The 26,665-nt window shown below is 44.1% G+C and overlaps 1 protein-coding gene across 1 annotated transcript in view; it reads left to right on the top strand.

The window, feature by feature from the left end:
* CBL (Cbl proto-oncogene) overlaps positions 1 to 22,155 on the top strand; it is a 348,147-nt gene extending 325,992 nt beyond the window's left edge. Inside the window, exons 14-16 of the mRNA XM_078682180.1 lie at positions 15,168 to 15,265; positions 15,721 to 15,912; positions 16,208 to 22,155. Of these exons, the coding sequence (XP_078538306.1) occupies positions 15,168 to 15,265; positions 15,721 to 15,912; positions 16,208 to 16,473 (556 nt within the window). The 3' untranslated portion in view covers positions 16,474 to 22,155. The remainder of the gene's footprint in view (positions 1 to 15,167; positions 15,266 to 15,720; positions 15,913 to 16,207) is intronic.
* Positions 22,156 to 26,665: the final 4,510 nt, after the last annotated feature.

The following is a 26,665-nucleotide window of genomic DNA, read 5'->3' as shown; positions in this document are numbered from 1 at the left end:
GTGGTAAAACGCTTCATGTAGGGAGCAAAGAAGGTGGCAGCCCCAAAAAAGGGTGCCCATGCCTACATGACTCCTGAATGTAGTACTCATACAAGCCATTGCAGAATGCACAACTCAAATTCCTAACTCTCAAAACCACATACCTCATTGCTTCACCTCACCAAGGAGGGTCAGTGAAATACAATTGGTCACAATCCAGGAGCCATATCTGCAGATACAGGTAAGTAAGTAGTAATGAGGACAACTCCAAGGTTTCATACCTAAGTGGTGTTGAAGTTCCACGTTAACCAAGCCATCCACTTACTGGCATTTTTTGTAGCAGCTTAAAACACAAGCAGAGAGAGAACTGCACACACTAGACATGCAGATGTAATTATGTGCTACCTGGAAAGAACAAAACCCATCAGGAAAGGAGAACAGTTCTTGTGTTTTTCGCACACACAAGAAGGGAATCCTTAGTCACCAAACAAACTATCGTAAGAGGGTTGGTGCACTGTCACAAGTCAAGGGGAGAAGCACTTCAAGGAAAAAGCGCAGGTACATTCAGCAAAGAAAAGGTGAGTAACCCTCGCCTTTCTGGGCAGTGTAGCACTAGAAGACATTTGTTTAGCTGCTACATGGTCAACTGTACATACCTTCACAAAACATTACTATGCCGACATTCAGATCAACAGAGGCAGAAGTGGGACAAAGAGTGCGGAAACATTTGTTTGTAATAACACACTCCAAAGGATCCAGCCTACCCATAGGAGGAAATACTGCTTTGTAATCAATGCACAACATGTAAATCCAGAAAAGCTGCGTGCTGCAAAGCAAAATGGTTACTTACTGGGAGGAGTAGATTTGCAGCTTGAAGAGTTTTCAGGATTTCCTATGACCCTCCCACCTCCACCAGTAGCGGTGTATTTACATATTCAACATAAGAGACCCCGTACAAGCATCAAGGAAAACGAAAAATTAATCTGAAGATTGCGACTGCATTGAGAGATTTACGGGACATACGTTTGACGTCACATAAGGCGGGATTTAGACCCAAATGGTCAACACCCACTGGAAAAAGGAGATTACGAGGAAACAATTCCGGATTCCAACTCTAGATGGTTGAATAATGCACAGCATCTGAAGCCTGAAAATTCTTCAAGCTGCAAAACTACTCCTACTAGCAAGTTATCTTTTTGTTTGTCTTCACTTTGCGTTAGGTCATTTTGTTAATCTTGGAAACAATGCCCTGATCTTTTTCACAATAAGTACTTCTGGTGAAATAGACAGTGTTTGACCAATAGCCCCGGGTCTGTAAAAGACTTGACATGCCTCAGCGAGGGGATTTAGATCGGTTTTGGTCTACCATTGACCTCATATAAACACCTTCTGTAATGTTTATATTCTTCTTCTGTTCAGATTTTTATCCTTTACAGGATGGGTCTCACTCTGTAATTCGGTTTTAGGTTTTATAGATAAATCGTTGCAGGAGCGGAGTACTCCAAGGCATCCTCAACAATGATCTTGTATCATTTTCAGTTTTCCCACGACTTAAAACTCTACCGTGACCCAATAATTCCATGCCATACAGAGTAATGCTGAGAGCCTGCACACTTTAGATTTGAAGGGCATGAGAGACCGAGTGGTTTGAGGCTTTTCTAGCAAACTTAATTATAGGTGCAGACTTAACATTTAGCAGGAGCTTTCTCTTTGCAATTTGTTTGCGATAGATGTGTGTGTCAGGGTATTTATTATCACTCTTAACCTACTTCTCAACTTCTTCTGGGGTTAATACCATATGTTTTTTTAACCATTTATCTGCAGCCCATGGTTATTGCAAAATAAATTCAAACTTCTGTGTTTCAGAAATTAATAAAGTGCCATCTGCGAAAAGAGAGCTGGTAAATTCTGGCCTACTAATACAGGCAAAATATTCTTGCAGTTGACTTAAGAAATCCACATACCCATTGATAAAGAGAAGAAAGAGAGTTGGAGATTGAACTTGTCCCTGGCGAACCCCTTTTTTAATATCATTTCTGAAAACTCACTATTTTGGGCCACATCAGATCTGTGCAAAATGATTAGTATACAGGCGGCAAATAATAGTGAGGTCAAAATGCATTCTCAACTCAGAAAGCACCTGTCACAGCTTGCGCTTTGGGACTATTTCAAACGTAGCCCGTAGGTCAACAAAAGTAACTTATAAGTTGCCCTGGCACATTTTTACAACTTTCCACCTGATCAAAAGGAATCGAAAAGCCTGATTGATAGTGCTCGTCTTTGATCTGAATCTTTCTGTAATTGGCTCAGAATATGGTTTTCTGCCATCCAGGCAGTAATCGTACTAAGAACCTGCTTACAGAATATTTTGTGCATGTTATCGATCAGGCTAAACGGGCAGTTTGTAACTTGGTAGATTGTGAGATCCCTTCTGCTTCTTTCCATGTAGTGTTGTTTTGTGGTACCTGCTGATGTAGCATTAGAGTGTTTATGTACGTCCGGATCTGAGCTAAAGAGATCAGCTGGGAACTTGCAAGACCTGGAGCCTTGCCTGGTATTCTGGCCCATAAAATACGCTGATGTATCAGGTAGAGAAAAGATGGTAACACAGTTCAAGATGGATTCTTGGTGTTCTGGGAAAATGTAGGAAGCTGGCTTTTTATGTAGTGTACCAAAATGAGGTACATGTAGAAAGTCCAGAAGACCCTTGTTGGTTTACAGGGCTTAAATTGATAATCCCAAATGTTCTCTTTTGTGTTAGTGTGGGCGGGCAGTTTAAGCATATCGGAGGATATTGATAAGCATTTGTTGAACACACAAAGTCAATAAATGAGACACACACTCGAGACTAATTTGGAAAAATAATATATCTTTTTTGTATAATTTTAGACATCAAGATTATCGCTATCAGGTAAGTACTTTAGACGATATACAATTTTGCAGTGAAATCAGTATAAAAATAAGTCACATTTGAGGCATGAGCCTTAAATGCGGTAATGTTATTCTATGAGAGAAACATACACTATATAGGTACACTTGCAGGACGGCTCTTCTGAACTTAAGGTAAATAGGGGCCAAGGTCCAAGAAGGCTCCAAGAGTTCAAGTTTACATGCCCTGGGGTGTCTGGGTGCAGAGGTGCTTTCAACAGCGGTAGCCTCGAACGCTACATGCTAAAGTCAATAGGGAAAGTGCCTGTGAGAAAAGGCTGCAAGGGGGAACTGGGATACCAATCTGGCAAAACCTGGAGGGGGGGAGGGGCGAGGGTGGGGGGCTCGAATTTTGAGGGTCTCGTGACCACAGTCTACATGAGCCCCGGTTGATGAGCTCCAGTGCTGAAGTGCTTTGTCCAGTGGGTTGGTGAGTTAGAGGCTCTCACGGTCCTGTGTGTTCCTGCAGAGGAGGGAAAAGAAACACAGCAGGGCCACTCTGTGTGGAGCTAGCCTCTGAGTCCTTCGAAATGCAGGTACGTTTTGGCAGCTGTGGTGTTCTGACTGAACACAAACAAGCCTTGGTGCTTGCAACTGGCTCTGGTACCTCGGGTATTGGTGCAGGGGCACTCCTGGGGGTCCTGGCGTCTTCCGACTTGGCAAGGGGATGGATCTGACCTCCTGAAGCACAAAGACTTCTTACTGGAGTGCTGCTCCCTCGGTGAGCCCAGGCGTCGACAGATCGGTGTACCGGGCAGGTGCAGTAAGTGGCTCCTCCACTCCAAGAGATGCTGCTGGGTCGAAAGTGTTGAGTAGACCACCAAGGGTTTTAGGAGGCTGCTCCGCTTCTGGACAAGTCTGTGTCTCTAATTTTTGGGAGAGCGGCAGTCATGCAGGGTTTTGCGCCAGAGTTGATGCTGGTCCACAGTTCTCACTCCTTAGGCTCTTTTTTGTCCTTCTTTTTTCAGGCAGACAAATCTGAGTTCCTGGTGTTAAAGGCCACCTAAATACTGAATTTAGGGGCATTAAGGTGAATTGAAAGTAGTAACCAATGGGCTGTTTTCCCTTGGGGTCACTATACCCCCCTATATAACTACTTCCTGTGGGAGTGGGCTTAATCCTGTCCCATAGTTCTTACTTCCACCAAAAAAGATGGTGGAACCCTCCATCAGGTACCCCACCTTAGGAGTGTGACTCGCCTTGAGGTCCAACACGCCTACTTGCATAGCTAATATTGGATAGAGACATCTAGCTGTAGATTCCTTACCTTAGAATTATCCCCAGGTGCCAGACTGGATCTGGTAACTTTTCTACAACAGTACCTCAGCGTATCAGTAGAGTACGTGGAGCGACTTCTTAAAGACGTCCACCGGGTGCGACTTCAACAGAGTCCATACAAGTCCTGTGAACTACGATGTTGACACCGCACCATCATCCTATTTGCACATGGTGTTTGGGCATGCACCCTGACTCAGAACGGTGCAGCTCATGTCTTCAGCTTCGGTCAACGGTGTTGAAGGAGCACCTCATGACACTGATAGCGGCATGGTGGTAGGAGGCTACTCATTGGTCGCGTTCCTATTCTACCTCCGAACACTCCTTGAGGGCCAGATCCTGAAGTCCTTTGTCCTCGCTGTCATCTTGTAAGTCACGCCATAGGTGGTCGGCGCCACAGCCTACCTCAACTTTACTGCATACACGTAGTGTCCCTGGTACTCCTCCTATGTCGGAGAGCGAATCTGTCCTGTGCCTTCCGGTGTTTCCAGGCACTGAGGCGAACGACTCTGGCTCAGATGAGGTAATATTCTCTCTCTCATCCATGCCATATTTGGTTCTCAAATTCCCTTTGGTGCGCGTCTCGGCCCCAAGGAGGGCGGTGAGGCCGTGACTGATCCCAAACCTGCGGGTCCTCCCTCATTGTCAGTAAGGCCTTCCGAATTCATGATTGACCCCTTATTGGGTCCTGTGCACAGTCCTTCGGGGTTCCCAACTAGGACGCCAGTGTTGGATCTGCCAGCACCACCCTCCGTGTCGACGACTGCAATCGCCCCTGCTGTGTGTCTCCTCCCCAAAGCTGAGGTGTCTTCTTTTTGACATCGGTTGAAGTCTGGAATGACGTTGGTGGAACAGTTCTGTTCTGGCTACCTTCTTTAGCCTCCAGAGAAGCCCCCTGTTATTTTCCCCTCTGTATTTTAATGATGTCTGTGATGACATAACTGACACTGTCAGCCTCTTCCAAAGTTTCATTGGGTGTCTGACCTTAGTGAGGCTAGGGGACTCAAATCTTCCCCATCCTTGGACCTGTTTTGTCCTCCTAGCCTCATTTTGGAGGCTAGCTCAGCTTTTGTGGAGAGTTGCGGCTCCTGAGGCTGCAGCTTTCTTCTGTTTAGGTGGCCATTAATCCCCTACTGGGGTGCTTTATTAGAGCCAGATAAGAACTGAACCTGTGCTCCCCTTCAGTGAAGCCCTCTTTGATAGTCTGTTGGGCACTTGGGCTAAACCCGTTTCAAGGGCCTCCGTGGACGGGTCTATATCTCATAGGCACCATCTTGCTCTTGAAGACAACCTCTGCCTTTTCAGTCAGCCTACTCCGCGCAGCTTTGTGGTTCAGGCTGCTATCAGCGCCGTGCCCGACGTCCCTCCAGACAGGAACTCTAAAAGCCTATTTGGTCTCGGTCGATATCTCTTTTCTGCCATGAGCTCCGCTTTGCAGTCCCTTCATACAGATTGTGTTTTGGGCCATTTTTCTCATGTGTTGTGGGATTCAGTTTCACACCTGCTCCCTTCCGTCCCTGATGATGCTCGGGACACTCTTACTTAGCTGGTCCTGGATGGATGTCAGGCAGCTAAATTGCTTGTTTTATTGTGGCATGGATACCATAAATTCCGTCAGACGAGCTATGACCCTTTTAGTAGCTCTTCGCCCGTATACCTGATACGCACCACTGTCTTCTGAGGCTGTCCAGTCCGCCTTGGTGGTCATGCCTTTTGAGTGTCAATATCGGTTTGCCTCTCAAGCAGTCTCAGCTTTATGCCATTTTCAGGATTGTCAGGGGACTGAAATCTTAATCCCTGATTCCTATACCATCCTCTTATCTCCCCTGTCTCTTTATGTGATATACCAATAATTGGTTATGTTGTGTAGAGTCCAGAGGTTCCCCCAGAAGTGTGCAGGGCTTTTATGAAATCCGAAAGTGCTCTATTTGTGGTAGTGTGGTTGAGCAGCCTTAGTACTAACACAGAGGAGTGTAAGACATACACACACTGATTAATAAATGAGGCACATCTCAAAAAGGAGAGCCACACCAATTTTTGAAAAGTACGCTTCTTTCCAGGTTTAAGGCCAAGATTTACGTTAAAAGGTGAGCACATTTTTAAATAAATAAACTTTTTACTTTAAAAAGTGGGCACTTAGTGCAATTTTTCAGCCCCATCAATGTCTGACTCCCGCCCACCAACGACAAATCTGAATTAAGGGCCGCCATGAAGCCATCACATATATCATTAATGCAGCAGCAATCTATGCTCAATGAATGCAGTCTCCGGTACTCCAGCTCACATTCACACTCTGACTCAGTGATTTAACCGAAGCACTCTCGGGACTCGGGAGACCGTCTGAGAAGTTAGAACAACACTCTGCGCAGACTTAGTAAGCTAACAGCATGTCATTTGTGAAATGCATTTGTGCAGACGCGTGTAGACCCGGCCCTGAAAAGTAAGTGCTGGTGCTAAGCACCGGCACAAATTAAGCACAGCTTTTTTGTATCTTGGCATGGGTGGCCTACTCTGACTTTTTAGGTCGAGCCTAGCACAGCATGCATGCGCTGCTCTATGGGAGGCTTCTTGTGAGGGCTCAAAACGTCTCCGTGTGAGTCGGACTCCTCCCACACATCTGATTGGTCTTTGCGTGTGTCTTTCAATATTGAAAGCATGCAAATGGGCAAAGGCGGGTGCATGTCCCACCTCTTCTTCAAATGTTCACTCCCACAGTGTTTTGCTCTCGGGAGCAAGCAGCGGCTGCATTCCTCCCTCGTCGTGGATCAAGTTACTAATTAGCAGCCTGCGCTCCATGTTTGCACCCCTCCCACTCTTCTTTGTAGCGCAGTCCGGTTTCCCTTTAGGGACCGCGAACTGCGCTGGCTGAAAGTGACAATGTATTCCGACAGTGTGATCTTTACTTTCACTTCATAAATGGTAAAGACAGAAAAGCAACCCACCCATGCCGGTCCACTTTTCTACTCTTTGTAACCTCTATACTGTCTATAAACACCAATTTCATCACATCTGAGGTACACATTTTGGGGTTAAAAAGGCTTTCACATGTTTACATCGTTTTCAACCCATCATGTGTTTTATTCATCTTTTGATGATTCCTCATCTAGTTGTGAATTCCCCTCTAGTTGTTTCTTTCATTGTACCTCCTGCTGTGGATCCCTATTAAGGTTCTCTTGCAATATGGATGGATGGGTGTCTGGCAACAGGGGCGGTTGTTACCACTCTTGCTTATCCTACTAGTTTGTGTTCATACTTGCTTCCTCTACTTCATTGTCTTGCCTGTTTTCGGTTCCCTCAGTCGTTCGTGTTATACCTGTCTCGGACTATGCTCTATATTCCTTGTGGACTACCCGTGTCTAAATGTACCTTGGTTTTTCCACTGTATATGACAGCACAACACTGCTTCCCAGGTGTAGTGGTATTTGTTTCTTCTTCGGTTCTTGAGCAATATTACTGTTTCGCCTGGGGCTAGTTACAGTGAGACTCCAAGTCGAACAGAGATTAAGTTATGCTCCATATATCTTGTTTGTGACTCTGCGCCGTTCTGTGACCCAGAGAGTCCAGCCCTGGTCTTCCACTCTCTCACTGACTGTCTCTCTCACTGACTCTCTCACTGACTCTCATTGACTGTCTCTCTCATTGACTGTCTCTCTCATTGACTGGCTCTCTCACTGACTGGCTCTCTCACTGACTGGCTCTCTCACTGACTGGCTCTCTCACTGACTGGCTCTCTCACTGACTGGCTCTCTCACTGACTGGCTCTCTCACTGACTGGCTCTCTCACTGACTGGCTCTCTCACTGACTGGCTCTCTCACTGACTGGCTCTCTCACTGACTGGCTCTCTCACGGACTGGCTCTCTCACGGACTGGCTCTCTCACGGACTGGCTCTCTCACGGACTGGCTCTCTCACGGACTGGCTCTCTCACGGACTGGCTCTCTCACGGACTGGCTCTCTCACGGACTGGCTCTCTCACGGACTGGCTCTCTCACGGACTGGCTCTCTCACGGACTGGCTCTCTCACGGACTGGCTCTCTCACGGACTGACTCTCTCACGGACTGACTCTCTCACGGACTGACTCTCTCACGGACTGACTCTCTCACGGACTGACTCTCTCACGGACTGACTCTCTCACGGACTGACTCTCTCACGGACTGACTCTCTCTCACGGACTGACTCTCTCTCACGGACTGACTCTCTCTCACGGACTGACTCTCTCTCACGGACTGACTCTCTCTCACGGACTGACTCTCTCTCACGGACTGACTCTCTCTCACGGACTGACTCTCTCTCACGGACTGACTCTCTCTCACGGACTGACTCTCTCTCACGGACTGACTCGGACTCTCTCTCACGGACTGACTCGGACTCTCTCTCGCTGACTGACTCTTACTCTCTCTCTCTCACTGACTGACTCTTACTCTCTCTCTCTCACTGACTGACTCTTACTCTCTCTCTCTCACTGACTGACTCTTACTCTTACTCTCTCTCTCTCACTGACTGACTCTTACTCTCTCTCTCTCTCACTGACTGACTCTTACTCTCTCTCTCTCTCACTGACTGACTCTTACTCTCTCTCTCTCTCTCACTGCCTGACTCTTACTCTCTCTCTCACTGACTGACTCTTACTCTCTCTCTCTCTCTCTCACTGACTGACTCTTACTCTCTCTCTCTCTCTCTCTCACTGACTGACTCTTACTCTCTCTCTCTCTCTCTCTCTCACTGACTGACTCTTACTCTCTCTCTCTCACTGACTGACTCTTACTCTCTCTCTCTCACTGACTGACTCTTACTCTCTCTCTCTCACTGACTGACTCTTACTCTCTCTCTCACTGACTGACTCTTACTCTCTCTCTCTCTCACTGACTGACTCTTACTCTCTCTCTCTCTCTCTCTCTCTCTCTCACTGCCTGACTCTTACTCTCTCTCTCACTGCCTGACTCTTACTCTCTCTCTCTCACGGACTGACTCGGACTCTCTCTCACGGACTGACTCGGACTCTCTCTCACGGACTGACTCGGACTCTCTCTCACGGACTGACTCGGACTCTCTCTCACGGACTGACTCGGACTCTCTCTCACGGACTGACTCGGACTCTCTCTCACGGACTGTCTCGGACTCTCTCTCACGGACTGACTCGGACTCTCTCACGGACTGACAATCATTCTCTCTCTCACTGACTGACAATCATTCTCTCTCTCACTGACTGACAATCATTCTCTCTCTCACTGACTGACAATCATTCTCTCTCTCACTGACTGACAATCATTCTCTCTCTCACTGACTGACAATCATTCTCTCTCTCACTGACTGACTCTTACTCTCTCTCTCTCACTGACTGACTCTTACTCTCTCTCTCTCACTGACTGACTCTTTCTCTCTCTCTCACTGACTGACTCTTACTCTCTCTCTCTCACTGACTGACTCTTACTCTCTCTCTCTCACTGACTGACTCTTACTCTTACTCTCTCTCTCTCACTGACTGACTCTTACTCTCTCTCTCTCTCACTGACTGACTCTTACTCTCTCTCTCTCTCACTGACTGACTCTTACTCTCTCTCTCTCTCTCACTGCCTGACTCTTACTCTCTCTCTCACTGACTGACTCTTACTCTCTCTCTCTCTCTCTCACTGACTGACTCTTACTCTCTCTCTCTCTCTCTCTCACTGACTGACTCTTACTCTCTCTCTCTCTCTCTCTCTCACTGACTGACTCTTACTCTCTCTCTCTCACTGACTGACTCTTACTCTCTCTCTCTCACTGACTGACTCTTACTCTCTCTCTCTCACTGACTGACTCTTACTCTCTCTCTCACTGACTGACTCTTACTCTCTCTCTCTCTCACTGACTGACTCTTACTCTCTCTCTCTCTCTCTCTCTCTCTCTCACTGCCTGACTCTTACTCTCTCTCTCACTGCCTGACTCTTACTCTCTCTCTCTCACTGACTGACTCTTACTCTCTCTCTCTCTCACTGACTGATTCTTTCTCTCTCTCTCTCACTGACTGACTCTTTCTCTCTCTCTCTCACTGACTGATTCTTTCTCTCTCTCTCTCACTGATTCTTTCTCACTGACTGATTATTTCTCTCTCACTGACTGACTCTTTCTCTCTCTCTCACTGACTGATTCTTTCTCTCTCTCTCACTGACTGATTCTTTCTCTCTCTCTCACTGACTGATTCTTTCTCTCTCTCTCACTGACTGACTCTCTCTCTCTCACTCTCACTGACTGATTCTCTCACTAACTGACTGACTCAGTATAGCACAGCTTAAAGACATAGGCAAAGTCAATATCTCTGGCTAAACACTTATAAGGTCCCAAAGGCGAGACCTATTGGCTATGCCAATGCTTGTTCCCTTTTCCATTCCTCTGCATGGCCTGTTTTAATTTGCTCCTGCCTTGTGCGAAGCTGCTGTTTCTTTTCACTTTTGGATTGGAGAAGTTTCATTGACGCCTCCAGTTATAACCCCAATGTTTTGTTGCTGGCTTGGCTGTTCCTCAGACATGCCTTCTGCCCCTTATTGGGGATTTATGGCTATTTTTCATCTTCCGTTTCTTCTCGAACATGAGTCCTTGGCAGCAGAGTTTTTGGACATGTCTTGAAAAATTCTATATCAGGGGTCTCCAGCAAACAGCTGGTGAACTCTACTACTACCTCTGAGTAGCTCACCTGTGTGCATCCGAGCTTATTAAATTAGAATGCTTTTGCTTAGTTGAATTATTTAGACATACAAAACAAATTTGATTATACAGCACTAATATTAGTAGCTCTCAATGCGTTTCATTGAACATATGTAGCTCTAACTACAGAAAAGGCTGGAGACCCCTGTTCTATATCCTGGCCTAAAAACATAGCTAGTAGACCAGGTCTCTTGCAATAACAATTCAATTGATAACTTTATTTCGGTCAAAGACCATAAAAGTGCACATAAAATACATACAAGCACGAAATATTAAAACAATAAATAATCATCAAATTGTTAAGAGAGTTAAACTATGAGTTATCAAGAGCGAGAAAATAGACGGTGTCATAATTGCTACAGTTAAGTTAAAAAAGTTTGTCTTCTACGCCACATACTAAATAAATAACGGGATACGGCAAACACAATAGGAGGATGAGTATCATAGGTCAGTATCCTGCAAGCCTGAGTGAAATGCAGGAGTTTGAGGTTCTTGCAAATTGGAATCAGCCAACAATTTCTAATTGCAGAATAGGCAGGGCAAAAGAACAGTACATGTGGTACATTTTCAGTTTTAAAATCACATGCAGGGCAAGCTTCATTGTTAGATTTTAACCATTTACATGTAAATGACCTAATAGGTAAAGTGCCATGCCTTAGCTGAAGATACAACTTTCTAGCAAGCGGAGGTTCAATTACATCCAAGAATTCCTCAATTTTAGATTCAGATTTAACTAAGAGGAACTCTGTCGTTAGCCTGCCCATAGTTGCAGAGCTCTGTAATGTTAGAAAATTCTGCCTACGTATCTGAGTGTAGAGTTCCCTTTTTGATATCCCAGGGCAATAGATCTCGGGTGTTTCCCAAAATTCCGGAAGGCCTATCCGGATACTAACAGCCCTTATGTGCTGCAGCCATGGGATCTTTTTACATTTAAGGGAGGTCCAGACCTCAGATAATTCTGCTCTGTAGGCGGCCAGTTCTGGGACTGACCAGAACCTCTTCCAATACATAATTGGTCTTGCACTTGTAATCTCCTCTATTGGCTCCATCCCAAGGTCTAATCTTAGAGGGATCAATGGAGTACTTGCCGGTAATCCAACTAGATTCCTCATGAAACTTTGTTCCATCCTTTTGAGGCTCAATATCTGTTTATGCCCCCAAAGTTCGGCACCATAAATTGCAGCAGTTCTGGCCTGGCGACAATATATTTCCAAAGCCGGAGACACCGGTTTAAAGACTGACCCCCTAAATACTTTATTTATACCCCCCCGCTATCTGCGATAATTTGAGTGCTGACTTGGCAATCTGCACGTTCCACTCAAGGCTCTCTGTCAGGGTAACACCCAAATATAGAAAAGTCTTGACCCTCTCGAGGGAGATACCGTTTAAGACCGGGTTTGGGCGTGTCCGCTTCGGGGGGTTGAAAATCATAAACTTAGTTTTTTCTAAGTTGATTTCCAATCCCCGCAGCGCGCAAAACGCTACAAATCCGTCTAGTGTTTTTTTGAATGCCCGATGATGTTTTAGACAACAGGAGTGTCGTCTGCAAACATCAGAGCGGGCACTCTCCCTGTGGCCAATTTTGGGGCATCGTTATCCACCACACCATTCAAGTGATCCACAAGTCCATTAATGTAGAGACTGAATAGTGTGGGCGCCAAGACGCACCCTTGCTGCACACCTTTCTGGACAGGAAGTTGTTCCGTGAGGTCGCCATACCGTCCATACCTGACCTGCGCATAATTGTTTGTATGGAGCCTAGATTGAATAGCCAATACATCTAAAGTATTTATTTTAAAAAAAAATTGCTATCAAAAGGGTTTGATTTTAAGCCTGGATATTCCAGCTAAGCATTTCTTGGACTTGGGGTTCGAGATGGCACTGCATCTTCCGATGAGCGTTGCCGATTCCCAGGTTTTCCCTTGGTCTTAGCTGGGCAAACCTTGGAATTAATTAGTTGCTGCAATAGTCATGTGGCAAGGTATTTGCTGGTCTAGTTGGAGTTAGGATAGAATCAGAGTTGGAAGTTGTACTCAAATTGCCAATCTTAACACAAGTACATATTTCCAAATGTTGGTCCATGCTCACACTCCCCAAAGTGTAAGGGTGGCTTTTAAAGACCATATGAGTATTATTGATTTCAAAATTCCCCTCTATTTTGAGTCTCTGTGTCCCGGTATATTTCTGATCTGAACAGCTAGCAGCTTTACGCAAAAATCTCACTATCAGTAAAGGGAGCGGGGGAAGGGGATTTCCTAGCCCCGTGGGGGTTGGATCTGAGGCCAATTGTTATTAAACCCCAAGCAAGAGTGGCATCAGTGAAAGTAATTCTGATGTAATCTCATTCACTATTTGAATGTGCATAACGCTTTGCATTTACTATAGCACTGTAAATGGGATTTGGTTATTGGGGGGTTAACTGATTTAAACTGGATTTCCTAGCCCCGTGGGGATTGGATCGGAGGTCAATTGTTATAAAACCTTCTGCAGATCAGTGCAACTATTTGTGTTTTGAGCAGTCAGGTTAAGCAGTGGATCTATAGGGCACCATCTCTTGTTTTCAGATTTTGGCCAGCTTTTTTTGGTTTTCCATTTGGCTCTTCCACAGAGCGTCCATCACCCAACATGAATTCTGCTTCCTCTTTTAGATTCTCAATGTCACAGCATTCTTGGCTGACCTTTTCTTATTTTGTTTGCCCTGGGGGGCTTAGTGCGTCTTTCCTCTTTCCCATACTGCCCGGGCCAAACAGCTTGTACCGAGTCGCCACAACACTTGTCCAATAGTGGGCAGGCAGTACTCGAAGGGCATGTGTTAAAAACACCCATTTTACTCCATTTCCAGTGCATAAAGAACAAGCAATAGACTTGTAAATAGCATCCAATAGGACCTTGTCAGGGAAGCAGCAGCCAAATAGATCTTTAATGGTTGTGATGGAAAAGCCAAGTGGATTGGCCCAGGCCAGCCACGCCATTTCAAGGAGATGACCGCCAAAGACGGACCAACGCTGTGGGAGATTCTCTCTCACTATGTAGCGCTTTTTGCAGTGTGACGCGAGGGCCACCCTCCTCCTTGGGATTATGGCTTGTGGTGTTTAGAGTCCCCAAGTAACAGTTGAAGCATCCCATGCACCACTGAGTGAGACATTCGGAAGTCCAGGGCTGCAATCTCTATTATGAGAGGTTCCTCAGCTCCAAAAGTCACACGACCACATTGTGGAAATCTCGTGTACTGTTTCCTGCAGGCCTATCTCATTATCGCATGATTTGTGCCACAGTCAGCGCGTGTTTCATGGATTCATCCCCTTCTTCAGGGCTGTGTGTCTGGGCCTTGGAATGCTGCTAATAGGGCCCTGGGAGGGGCAGTGACCGGGAATACATCACACCTCGTGTACTGTTTTCCTGGCACTCTATTATTGTGCTCGTTGACATGCACATTCAGTGACTGCTCCGAAAAATGCCTGCCAACAGTATTACGTGAATGTGCGCGGATTCCTTATTATGTTAATCATTTCCTTAATCATAATTTTTTATTAAATTACATTTCATTAATATTAATCCTAAATTGTATTAAATTCATTTAATAGGAGTTCCCTCATTCGTACACAAACCATATATATCCTTTTTAGTTAAATTATTTTAAATTAAAATACTCAACCTATCTTGTCTTCTGTTTGACTATATAAGAATTGAACCCCATATTGCAATCCAATTTCAAACCCAAGAATTAGTTTAATTTAAAATATTAATCTAAATTAAATAGGAATACTTAAGTCGTAGTCTGCCCCTAATAATAATGCTAATCATTTTTTTTGCTAATGACTGTTTTAAACTGATTGCATCCCATTATTTTGGTACAGGAACTAACCCAAACTAATAGTTCTTGATGTATTTCATATAAAATACGTTTAATCTAAAGCTATTCTAACACTTATCCTTCTTTTATTTCAAATAAATAATTGTACATTTAATTTTAGTGCGAACCCTATTTTAAATAAAAGCACATTAATATAAGTTATCTTCTAATATCCTGATATCCAATTATACTTGCATTAAAAGTGGACCCCATTCATTGAGCAAAGTGGCACTGTAACTTGGTTAACGCTGATAATGGTTTTGTTGGAAGTAAATACCAGGCCAAGTAAAGGTTTGACACTATGGTGTCTTGCTGCAGGAGCCTTGGCTGTCAGCCGTAGTGGTAATCTAGAGCTGGCTAGCCACCACTGAATAGGCTATCTTTACCTTTGCATGATTGGTGATTTCTCACCAATACAGTATCTCACTTTGCCAATTCTTTGATTTACAGACCGTTCGAGTGTGACCCGGTGATTGAGCAGATAAGATATGAGCAAATGGGCACAATCCAAGCGCAAGCGACCGCTTCCGATCCTGCTGCCATGTCTGGTATGTGCTGAGGGATTCATTTTAAGACTAGAGACCCAACCCAGAAATGCAACCTCAACAAAGTGCCTCTATTAGACACACCCTGGAGTACAGTCGGGCTGTGGTTAGAATAGACTCTTGATTTAAGTACGCAATATTATAAATATCAGTCACTGTGGCACTGGCTGCTATGGTAAGCTAGTGTCTTTTGTAGTTTATGTTGCATAGGGTGGTGTAAGACTGAATGCAAGGATATGTTTTCAACCCAAGAGTTAGACTAGGCTGATATATGTTAATGAATGCCATTTTAATTAGAAATTTCCCATTGAGTGGATAATGCCAGTCTGACAGAGTGTAAGGAATACAAAGGGTTGATGTTCCTGTGCCTATTTCATCTATTTCTGCATGTATTTTTCTCCTGCTTGTCTGCCAGTGTGTATATGACTTTACTGTTAACTAAGTCCAACTCTGTTCAGGTGAGGAGGATTTGCCAGTAGGACTTCTCAGCAATGGGCCCGAGGAGCCAGAGGAGGAAGAGGACTTCTATGATGTCCCCAGGCCACACTTGCCAGTTGCACTCAATCGCCTTCCGCTTGCTGATGTTGCTGGTGTTTTGCCTGCCTTCAATCGGATGTCTCTGGACAGTGATCAGTTGGCGTCAGCTACAGGTGCGACACCATCACAACAGTAACTGTCCGCTTAATACATGTGTTCCTTCATTCAACTTCACACTGCGATAAGAACCTGTTCACTGTGTGGTCTCATACTGGCCACACTACTTTTTCACTGACTTAGCATTCCTGATATATGCTGTAGCTCTGCTTACCTTTGCTTCTGATTTGTCATTTTGTATTTTGTGTTATTCTTGCCATTGTTCAGACCTTCTTTTGTCAGCTAATGCCTGTCCCTAGATTTGTACATCCCTTTGGCCATGAATATTAACCTGCTATTTTGTTGTTGTAGGTTTTGTAGATCCGTCCCAGGTTCCAGAGAGACCGCCAAAACCTTTACCGCGACGGATGAACTCTGAGCGTCGTGCTGGAAGCTCTCCACAGGCCACAGCCAGCACATCCACCCCACCTCAGCTGTCTGGCGAGATAGAATCTCTCTTGAGCCAGGGCTACTCATATCAGGACATCCAGAAAGCACTGCTTATAGCACACAACAACATTGATATGGCAAAGAATATTCTTCGTGAGTTTGTTTTCCGTGCTCATGTGGCTACATAGCATTCTCCCCCTATATGTGAACTCTCCGGGACCAATGGAGCCACAAGCCCTACAGCTTCAGTGTCTATGTGCCTAGAAAGCTGCGAAGCCCTGTGCGGAGGGACTTTATGCTTCAGCCCTGCCACATGGACTACAGTGAAGCAGTGCCTGTGTTCGCAGACCTGGCTGTCGGAAGAAATGGACGAGGCTACCTCTGGGAGAAGTCATTTCTGACATGGCTGTTTTTTTCCCAGTTACATTTCCATGCAGATTTGCCTGTGGTGGTGTTGCACGTCACCACATGGCTTACCCCTGAGGTGATGCATTCAGGTTCCATTCTCCCTGTGTAGGATGGGAGGGTGGAGGAGGAGCTGTGAATTTAAAGGAAGACTTGAGAATTCCTTTTCCGCGCTGGAGTGCGGGCAGGAATTTTCTCAGATGCAAAAGTGCTGTTAATTTTTTCAAGGGAATGCTCAACTGGTGTTTGTCACTCATTGCACATGATATAGGGACAGATCACTCCTCTCGCTTTTAGCGGGCTATAACAGAAAATAGTGGATGCTTTGTTGTAAGGCTCCCAAAGCCTATGCAGCTGCCGGTTCCATTCGGTGTGTGTTGTAAGTAAACAACTTTCTGCTTAATCAGCTGAATGCTTTGTGTGGGGTGGACCTATTTACACAGAAAGCAATGGTTAATGATTTTTTTGTTTGTTAGGTGGGCAAGGCAGCTTGGAAGACAAATGGCTTTACCTGAGGTTTTGTAGGCAAGCTCTGTGCTTAACCGGTGGGTCCTGATGGAGTTTGCGTCGCCCATTGCTGGGACTGTAAGAGTAGGTTGATTGTGTATGGTGGGATAGTTATTCTTGCCCTGGCGGTCATCAAGGCCACCAGCTATTCGCTAGCATTAATGGAACAATTGGTGCTTGAGGATATTAAGCATGCATGATTGTCAACCCTGACTTGCTGGAGCACTGCCTGTGACTAGATCATTCTTACTAAGGGTGCCCTTTATTGCTTGTGCTGGTCAATATGCACCCTTTTGATGAACTGTGACCTGCAGTTGTACTGTCACAGCTATGGAGTACAGTTTACCTCATTTGTAGAATTGAGATTCTCTGATGAATAACTAGAAATTAGGAGATTTTTACAAAAAGTATGCAGAACTTTCTCTTTACAAGAAAAAAAGAAATCACCTTTTCCAATCTTGCAGACACAAAAGGATCATTCTAGGGTGCACAATTTCTGCAAGACTAACTTTTACAGTTTAGAGATCGTGTGTCTGGTCTTTGCATTTGGGTTTGGAAAGTCTGGAAGTGAGCTCGTTGGTTCTAGTGTTACACATTCATGAATTTCCGCGGGTCAAGAAGTGATTTGGAAACTTAATTTAGATCATGGAGAACCAGCGCTACCCGTCCTCTCCCCAGTTCTTTTATTGTGCCACTGGCTGCTTAGCTTTAGCTCAATTTCTTCCTCTTTTGTTACTCAAGGTCTTTTTCAGTTTTCTTTGTAATACTTTCTTTTTCATACATTAGATGCTTTGCCAGGATTTTAAATTAGGTTGCAGTCTTGGCTTTCCTACTTCATTTCTTCTTTTGCGTACCTTAAAGTTGGTGGACAAGGCAAGTACAATAGTATGGAGATTTTCCTACGCTATCAACAGGCCATGTCTGTGGGCACCAGGAATTAAGGATGCGTAGATGCTGAGCTGTCGGTAGGGATATTATTCTCCTCATACTGAGCACTGCACTCATGTTTGAGTGCTTCTCCCTTTTCCGAAGGCCAGTTACTTATGTGCAATATGCTAACTTTCCTTAAAAGTGCTGTTTGTCCCAGTCTCATGCCCACAGAATGGGCATTTCACTGCTTTGATCCAAATGTGTTTCCAGTTCCATTACTGATCTTGAAAAGAAAAGAAAATCCCCCCCAACAAATCAAAACAGTTCTACTATTCGGAATCGCGTGTTCCCACTCTTACACTGTTCAGAAATCGTCTAATATAAGTGATCTTTCCTATAGAGGAAAATACTCAATTTCTGTAAGGCAAGCACCCCACCTTTCAGCCTCCTGGCATTTTCCTTGTGGCTGTGCAAAGATTTATTGCAGCATTGCTTGAAGTCCTTTATGCCACGGATACTTTGGTGGATTGATGAGACACCTAAAAATACAATAGATACAACAGGCCAATTTAACCACTGCTCATACAGGTGCTGTATTTGTTTGTTAGAACACCTATCATCTCTTTGGTTTTTATGGCCTCCAACCCACAAATTGATCTTCTCTAGATGCCACTGTGAATAAAATCCAAACGGTTTGGGCCTTGTGCCCTACAAAAATGATGTATGTCTCTGAATCTGTGCTCGGTTGGAACTGGCTCTTTTCTCGAGCCTAGCTGCTTGTTTTTTTAATCACATCCTTGCCTTATTTTAATCCTTTCAAGTGTTCTTTTAAGATTTTGCTGATCAAAAATAATTGGAGAAGCGGTATGAGCTATATGAACCTGGTGTTTTTCGCAATAGATGGCAGCGTGCTTCAACTGACCTTTGTAAAGCTGTATTATGATTAAAGTCTTGTCCAGCAGAGATGTGGAATTATTTCACAATTGTCAACTTGTTACAGGCCGTGCGTTCCTAAATGGATTGTTGTTGACAGTTGTTTTCATGTAAGTTCTTACATTGGAGGCTGGCTATTGTGTGGAACTTGTTCGCTTTGAGGTTGTTTGGGTCCCCAGAGTCTCAGCTCATAATCTAATATGTATCCTAGTGAAAACCTCAACCACAACCCTTGAATCCGTTTTTACCTCCCACATAGAGAAACTTAATTCTGGTTGGTAAGTGGTGGTTCTCTTAAGACCTTCATCTACAGTAATCAGTAGAGTTCACTAGCTGCTCATTTTCCTCCCAGTACCATTTGTCAGAGTAGAAATAAAGCACAATGCATGTTCAGGCCAGCTTCCACTTCTGAGAGTGTTAGGAGAAGCGATGCTTATTAGCTTCTGTTCACCTTTTGCTGCCGTGCTAAACAAACAACTAGTTTGTTAATATACCATACTTTATCACCTATTGTATTAATGGGCTGCTCTTTTTATTATCTGCTGGGCTATGGTGACTGCAGCTGTCCTTGGGTGTCTGCATTTGTTGAGAATCTACTATTATGCTTTGTCGTATTTCATATTTTCCAACATGTCTTTCATTTGAAGTTCTGCGGCTAGTTGAGATTTTGGAGTGTAGCTCTTCCGTAACCTAAAACCATTTGACAGACTGTTTTTCTCAGTTCCATTGTCTCATCATAGGGACTTCCACTGTGATTTGTTTTTGAGCTTTTTATTAGTTTTTTGAACTGGCACTCTGTGCCATTTGATATTTGCTAAAAACAATTTTTAAATTTGATATTTTTGCTGGTGCGCTGGTTCTTTTGTATGACCGAATGAATCTGCCAGTTTAGAATCATGTTTACTCCTATGGAAAACTTTCATTCCCCTATTGAAATTAATATAATTTCAGAGTTTCTCATGTGAAATTTTGCATTACACAATGGAGTAGTTTGCATAGGATGATTGTTCATGACAAAAATGTCTTGCCGATAGACATGTTCTGCTCGAACCAGTCTCCTGTCTGATTGATGAAAACTTTTTTCAAGCAAACCGGACTCTTGCTTGAAAAAAATTTCAGAGTGAAATGTGATTTGTGGGTATTTTGCCCAATGTGTAATTTTGGGAAATGTAAACGAAACACTGCAACATTTCTCTAAAAGTACACCATTTTGTACTCTCTTACTGTTCTGCATCAGTAAGCCACTTGTTCCAAGTATCTCTATTTCACAGCTTAAAACACTTAAATGTCAAAGAGTTTCCTTAAGAAACCTGATAAAATTAATGTTCTCAGTTTTTAAACTATTTCCCTCTTCAGGCGGGTAATTTGAAGACGATAGGGCCACTACTGGAATTTTCCAATAGTCATCTAGAGTAGCTGTCCGACTAGTCCTAAATAACCCATTCATTTACAGGCGAGACCTAAAAACATAGGGTGTGATCTTCCTTCGGCTGTAGCTTCTAAGTTTAATTATTCATTTATGTGAAACTCATGATAACATGCCTTTGTTCAAACTTGACCATACTTTCCAGTAAGCAACACAGAGCTCATTTGTGCACAATCTGTGGTTCATGGTCTTATCCTGGCCATGCTGCACTCTTGAATAAGCTGTTCGTTCCATGCAGGGACATTGTCTGGTTGAGGTTACTCTTTGTTGGCAAATTTCCAATAATGCTGACATGCTTCTGCCAGATGCTTTCACTTGACTAAAAAGTGGAAGAGTTTGATATCGCTGCTTTGTGCAGCGCTGGATTTTCTGGTGGTGTGTGAAAAAGGATATTCTACAGATTGTAATTGCTTCGCTCAAAACAATGGGCATGATGGCAGCGATCCACTGTGAAATTCTCTACCATTGTTTAAATGCATGAGCCTCCCCTAACCTTTTACTTTCCAGCTGATGTTATTTCTGCAGTGATATTTTGGCAATATCACAGCTTGCACTGACAGATCTATGTACCCCAGATGACCAGGTTGGTGCAGAGTCTAGAGTCAAAGTCCAACTCATTTCATTCCAGATCATTTTTGGACCCTTGTGTGACTGATTTTAATAGCGGGTGTAGGCTAAGTATTATCAGTCTAGCGCAGCAGGTTTTTGTGATTGTTCGAATTGGTGTGAGAAATTACTTGGAGAACCAGTAGGAAGGGTTGCATACTGGTATAGATGGGGGGAGGAATGGACTTTATAACTTTTAGTGCCAAATACTGTAAAGTATCCTTCTCTTACTGCATGTAAAACACGAGCGCAACTACTAACAAAATACTACATTGGTAAGGGATTGTGGAGTAATGTGTGCTGGGTCATTGTCCTAAGTTATAGTGGCCATTCCACTCCGAAACCTCTACAGCACACCTCTAAAGATCTACCAGAGAGAGCATACCCTTCCCATTATTTCCCTTATTGCACATCCAGTCAGGACAAAAAAAGGTAATATGCTAGTCATCACTCTGAACTTGGTCTAACAACACAATTGGCAAAATATGATCGATTTCACTCGGGGGCCTTAATGACTTTAACTGGCTGAGTGAGGGCCTGACTAACTTTCTTTTTCACTCTATTAGACCAACCATATGTTAGTAGGCCCTTAAGTGTCTGCCAGCTCAAATGTACTCTGCCTCTAACCTCTTGAGCAATGAAGATCTGTCTGCTGTAGTCTTCGTCTCCTTTCTGGGGCCTTAACGTTTTTTAGAAAGCCCCATGACTGGTCATTGTTCTTCACACCGGGGCCTTAACCTCTTTACTAGGTCCGGTGCGACCCCAGGTCACCACTGCAAGTATTATAAGGACATTAATATAAGACTTTTCTATTAGCTGTATTTAATCCTGTCAACTTGTAAAGAATTAATAAAACAGAAGATAAATATTCTTACAAAAGAGTAGAACAGTTTTAAGTTTTATTGGGGTGTCCCGTTTTTTGGTTTGCTGAAGCATTGTTTAATAATGTCTAGAAATTATACTAATGTTATTTATTAATTTCCCAGTGTACGCTGCCCACTAAAGAGCTGATCATTTTTATTATAATTTTTGGGACTGGAGTTATCATGTATCTTCTGTCCAGGAAAAGAAAAAGAAACAAAAAACATTTTATTTTTAAATAAATTTTCTTTGTTGTAGCAAACCTGTGATGATGCATCATTCCTTGTGGGAAGACCGTTTTTTGAGTGGGAAGTAATCCTTAAACTAGGGGTGCGTATAAATGAATGAATGATCCATGTACAAAGTATTGGCGCAGTATCACTGTTTTGTTCTTTGGTATGCATTAATGTTATGTTCGCACTATGCCTCTCCTGGCTTGAAGGCCATGTTCTTAAGGGGTTTATACATATTGAACTGGACGTAGAAAAAGGTGTGAACTCTTTATATTTCACTGTTTTCCAAGAGGGATCTCCGCCATGCCTTTAATTCAGATAACACTTACCACGTACCACTGGGAAGCTTTTCTGCGTTCACCCTTAACTGTTACTTTCGTCCTCAGTTGTCCAACCCTGCTTACCTTAGGGAGGATTATAGCTTGAAAGATTGAAGTTAAAATGATGAAAAGGCAAAAGTTTTAAACAGAAAGCGAGAAACTTAGTTTGAAAATTAATGCAGTGTATGTGATTCAGTTTGACAGTCAAAAACAAAAAATATTCACTTCAAATGAGAAATGTTGTTGTTAAAGTTACTCGCCGATGCTATAAGGTACCTTTAACCCTATTTAATGCCCCAGCCCTAACCTACTCTCTTCTAACACCTTCCCTACTCATTATCCTAACAGTGCACCCCTCCCTGACCTTGTTCCGTAACTAAATCTAAAATGTTCCTTTTAAAAGTACTCCCATTTTTAGGGCTCGCCTGCTGTGCGCATGCGCATAGCTGGCGAAGCTCTATAGGGGCTTAAACAGCGTTTAACCAAGCACGATTACACTGGCGATTCCACGGAGTGCATGTGCTTTTTAGGTCATTGCGCAAGCGCAAGCCCTAAAAAGCGCGTGCACAATGCCACCAGCCGCCTGCCTGCCTGCCTCGCATTACCACATCAAAGGCAGCCCTCCCAGCGCATTTCTCACCCCCTAATTATTCACGGCCGGCCGGCCGGCCATACTTTCAGTTTCACGGCCGCAGGCCGTGTCTCCTTTTATGCTTTTCTCTTCGTCTTTTTTCTGTCTCTGATTCTCCATTTCTCTGTGCCTTTATGTTCTCCTCTCTCTCTCTGTCTGCTTTTCTTTTTCTTGCAGCCTCTCTCACTGTCCAGCTTTCTCCCTCAATGTCAGTGTAAGTCCATAATTGTGCGGTAAACACAGCAGTCACAGAATCTTCTAAATCCAATCACCTCACCATTTTTTAATTACCAATTTATTAAAGGAGAGTTAAAAGAAGCTTAAACATTATTTATAATTCCAATCAAATCCCAGTGCCAACTTCACTTTTTAGAAAACTGCTTTTTCAAGCTAACTTTCCCAAACTTAATGTATACCATTTAAAATACACAATGGGTACCATGCGTACATAATATGGCCCTACATTGCCATCTTAGGGTTCCTGTGACATTTATAAACCACTCTGCCTCGTCACCTTGTGGTTCATGATATTACTAGAACCCCCTCATGGCAATATCAGGCCACATTACCCAGTTACATGCTATGTTCTCTCTCTCTGATTTTCTCTTTCTTACCACCTCTCTCACTGGCCAGCTTTCTCTCTCATCGTCTCGCTATCTTCCTCCCTCTCTTTGGCTCGTTTGTCTCTGATTTCTGCATTTCCCACCTCGACCATATATGTCTCTCTTTTCGAACCCTGGACCTGTTTGTCAGTGCTACTCTCTCGGTGCCTCTCTAAATCACTTATCCAGCCTCAGTCTGTCTCTCTCTTCTTTGTGATTCTTCCCCCCTCCCTCTATTTCAGGTTTTCAGTCTTTCTCTCCATCTTTCTCTCTGGCTTCCGCTGTTCCCGTATTCTTCTCTCGTCGTCACTCTCGTTCCCTCACTCATTTTCATACCTGTCCATTTTATTTCCCCCTCTTCATCCTTTCCGCTTATCTCCACTTCATTGTTTTCCTCTTTTCCTCCCTCTTTTCATTTTCCCCTCCAATTTTCCTCCTTCCTCTCCCAGTTCATCCTTACTGCTAACCCTTCACCCCAACTAATTCTCCTCCCACCTATCTTCGTTCTCATTATCACTTTCTCATACTTACTCATCTCTCACTCTCCTCACTACAGCACTGCCTCTCTGTCCCCCATCGTCTCTCCCACTCTCACTTTCTTTTCGCAGTCTTAAAATCTCTAATGCTCTTTTGCCTTCTCACTTCCTTCCCACACCCACGCACCTGTACTCTAATCTATTGAATTAACTCCCCACACACTCTTTTTGTATCCCTCTCCTGTTTTCTCCTCACCCTCTGGCTTCTCTCTACCCCAGCCCCTCTCCCTCGCTCACTTTTAAAGTTCCCCGCGAGCCTTCTCTTTGGCTGCGGCCAGTGCCTCGCAGCACCCCTTCTCGGCGCTCTCTGGAGCCACCGTCACACCGCTGTGCGGCTCATGGCTGCCGGCGCAGCCTTACTACCCATTAGCCGCCTGGCGCAGTCATTCTTGCACTCATGGGCCACGTATAATTGTCCGTCTCGGCTACAAATTGCCTCTCCCTGCAGGCCCATTCGCATAAATCCTGCAAGCTCGTCCAAACCTGCTCCGGAGTGCGCGAGAGCGCCGCACGCGCGCCAAGAGCCAATAATGGGTAAATCTCCACTAAATGCTTCCTTCAATTAAGGCAGGGAAAAAAATAATAATCTCCCGGTTTTATGTCACAAAACATTAGCAAATGCAGAATCATTTGGGGGGAGCGGAATGGGGGGTCTTTTGGCAGGGACGCCGTGTTACATCATGACGCCAGAATGCAGGCTCGTGAAATTCATAGAGGGTTAGTGCACGTTTTGGTGATTCTCCTCCCCCCAGTGTACTTTTTTAAAAAACTTGTTTAACTTGTTTAATCACATTAACCTTTAACATTTCTCCCCGTTTGGTGCCCTCCCTCTTAACACCAAAATCTACACTCCTCCCACCCCCACTTCCGGGTTAAGTAGAGTGCCCTTCGTCATCGGCCGCCCGGGGTCAGCCTCTCCCGGATCCCCTCTATAGCCGCAGGGGCCACGGTGATCAGCCCACCTCTCCTCCTCCCCTGCAGCAGCTGATCTATCACTGCAGTTCACACCGCTCTGCAGGTAAAGCCCTTTAATGCCTTTGTGCATTTAGAGGTGACTCATTGGTTATGCAGCATTTTCCATTGTTGAGAAAACCAGCCTGAATGCTGGCCTTTTGACCACCAAAAACCCACCCAATAACAACGATTAAGCTGTTAAAAACGTTGTTTGCGCTTTGAAGGTGCTCTCCAGCATGTTCAAGAACTATGAATTCATAAAGATTATTAACACCAGAAGGATCACTTCTGACATTTGATTGGTTTTTGCACTTCACTTTACTCATTCAGTACGGCTGTTGGATAGATTTTTAGGTCTCGCCTATCCCACTCACCCTCACACCCCCTCACTCACCCTCACACACCATCACAGCCCCCTCACACTCGCACCCCCACACTCACCCTCACCCTCACACCCCCACCCCCACACTCCCCCTCACCCTCACACACCATCACACCCCTCACCCCCCCTCACTCACCCTCACACCCCCTCACTCACCCTCACACCCCCTCACTCACCCTCACACCCCCTCACACCCCCTCAGCCTCACAACCCTCTCACCCTCACAACCCTCTCACCCCTCACCAGCATAGCATAACAAAACATAGCATAGCATAACAAAACACAGCATAGCATAAGAAAACACCGCATAGCATAACAAAAAAAAGCATAGGATAGCAAAACATAGCATAGCATAACAAAACAAAGCATAGGATAGCAAAACAAAGCATAGCAAAACAAAGCATAGCAAAACAAAACATAGCAAAGCAAAACACAACATAGCATAGCATAACAAAACACAACAAAACATAGCATAGCAAAACACAACAAAACATAGCATAACAAAGCATAGCATAACCAAACATAGCAAAACAAAACATAGCAAAACAAAACATAGCAAAACAAAACATAGCAAAACAAAACATAGCAAAACAAAATATAGTATAGCATAACAAAACATAGCATACATAACAAAACATAGCAAATGACAAAGCTATTAATTTAGCTATTTTAAAGAATAACACATAGATAAAAAAACTTGGATTTATAAGACCAATAGCTCAAACTTTCCTAATGCGAGCCCTATTGCATTTTCAATGCTTGTTACTTCTTTGAGAGTGAGAAGGCACGATTAAGCTTTCCTTCTCCTTTAGAGGAATCCCATTGCTGATCATGAATAGTGTCGTCCATCGTTCACATGCAGGTTCCCGCACCGCATCTTCCAAGAATATATCTCTATTCTATTTTTGCCTTTCTTAAGGAAGACCGTATCTTCTTAAATGAGATAATTTAGTAGCCTATGAAACAGGCTTTATTGTCCAACTCCTTTCATTTACTTTAGAAAAAACTGGAAACCTATTAAAATGTCACCGGAAAAAGGGGGGAACTACACTGTAACAAACCTTTCATTTGAAAGGGTCTGAAGGGAAAATTAGGACAATATAGCCTCCTAGGT

The sequence above is a fragment of the Lissotriton helveticus genome, chromosome 3_1, assembly GCF_964261635.1.
Source record: "Lissotriton helveticus chromosome 3_1, aLisHel1.1, whole genome shotgun sequence".
Taxonomy (NCBI): Eukaryota; Metazoa; Chordata; class Amphibia; order Caudata; family Salamandridae; genus Lissotriton; species Lissotriton helveticus.
The sequence above is the reverse complement of the archived record's forward strand: the minus strand, read 5'-3'. Positions and strand labels throughout refer to the sequence as shown.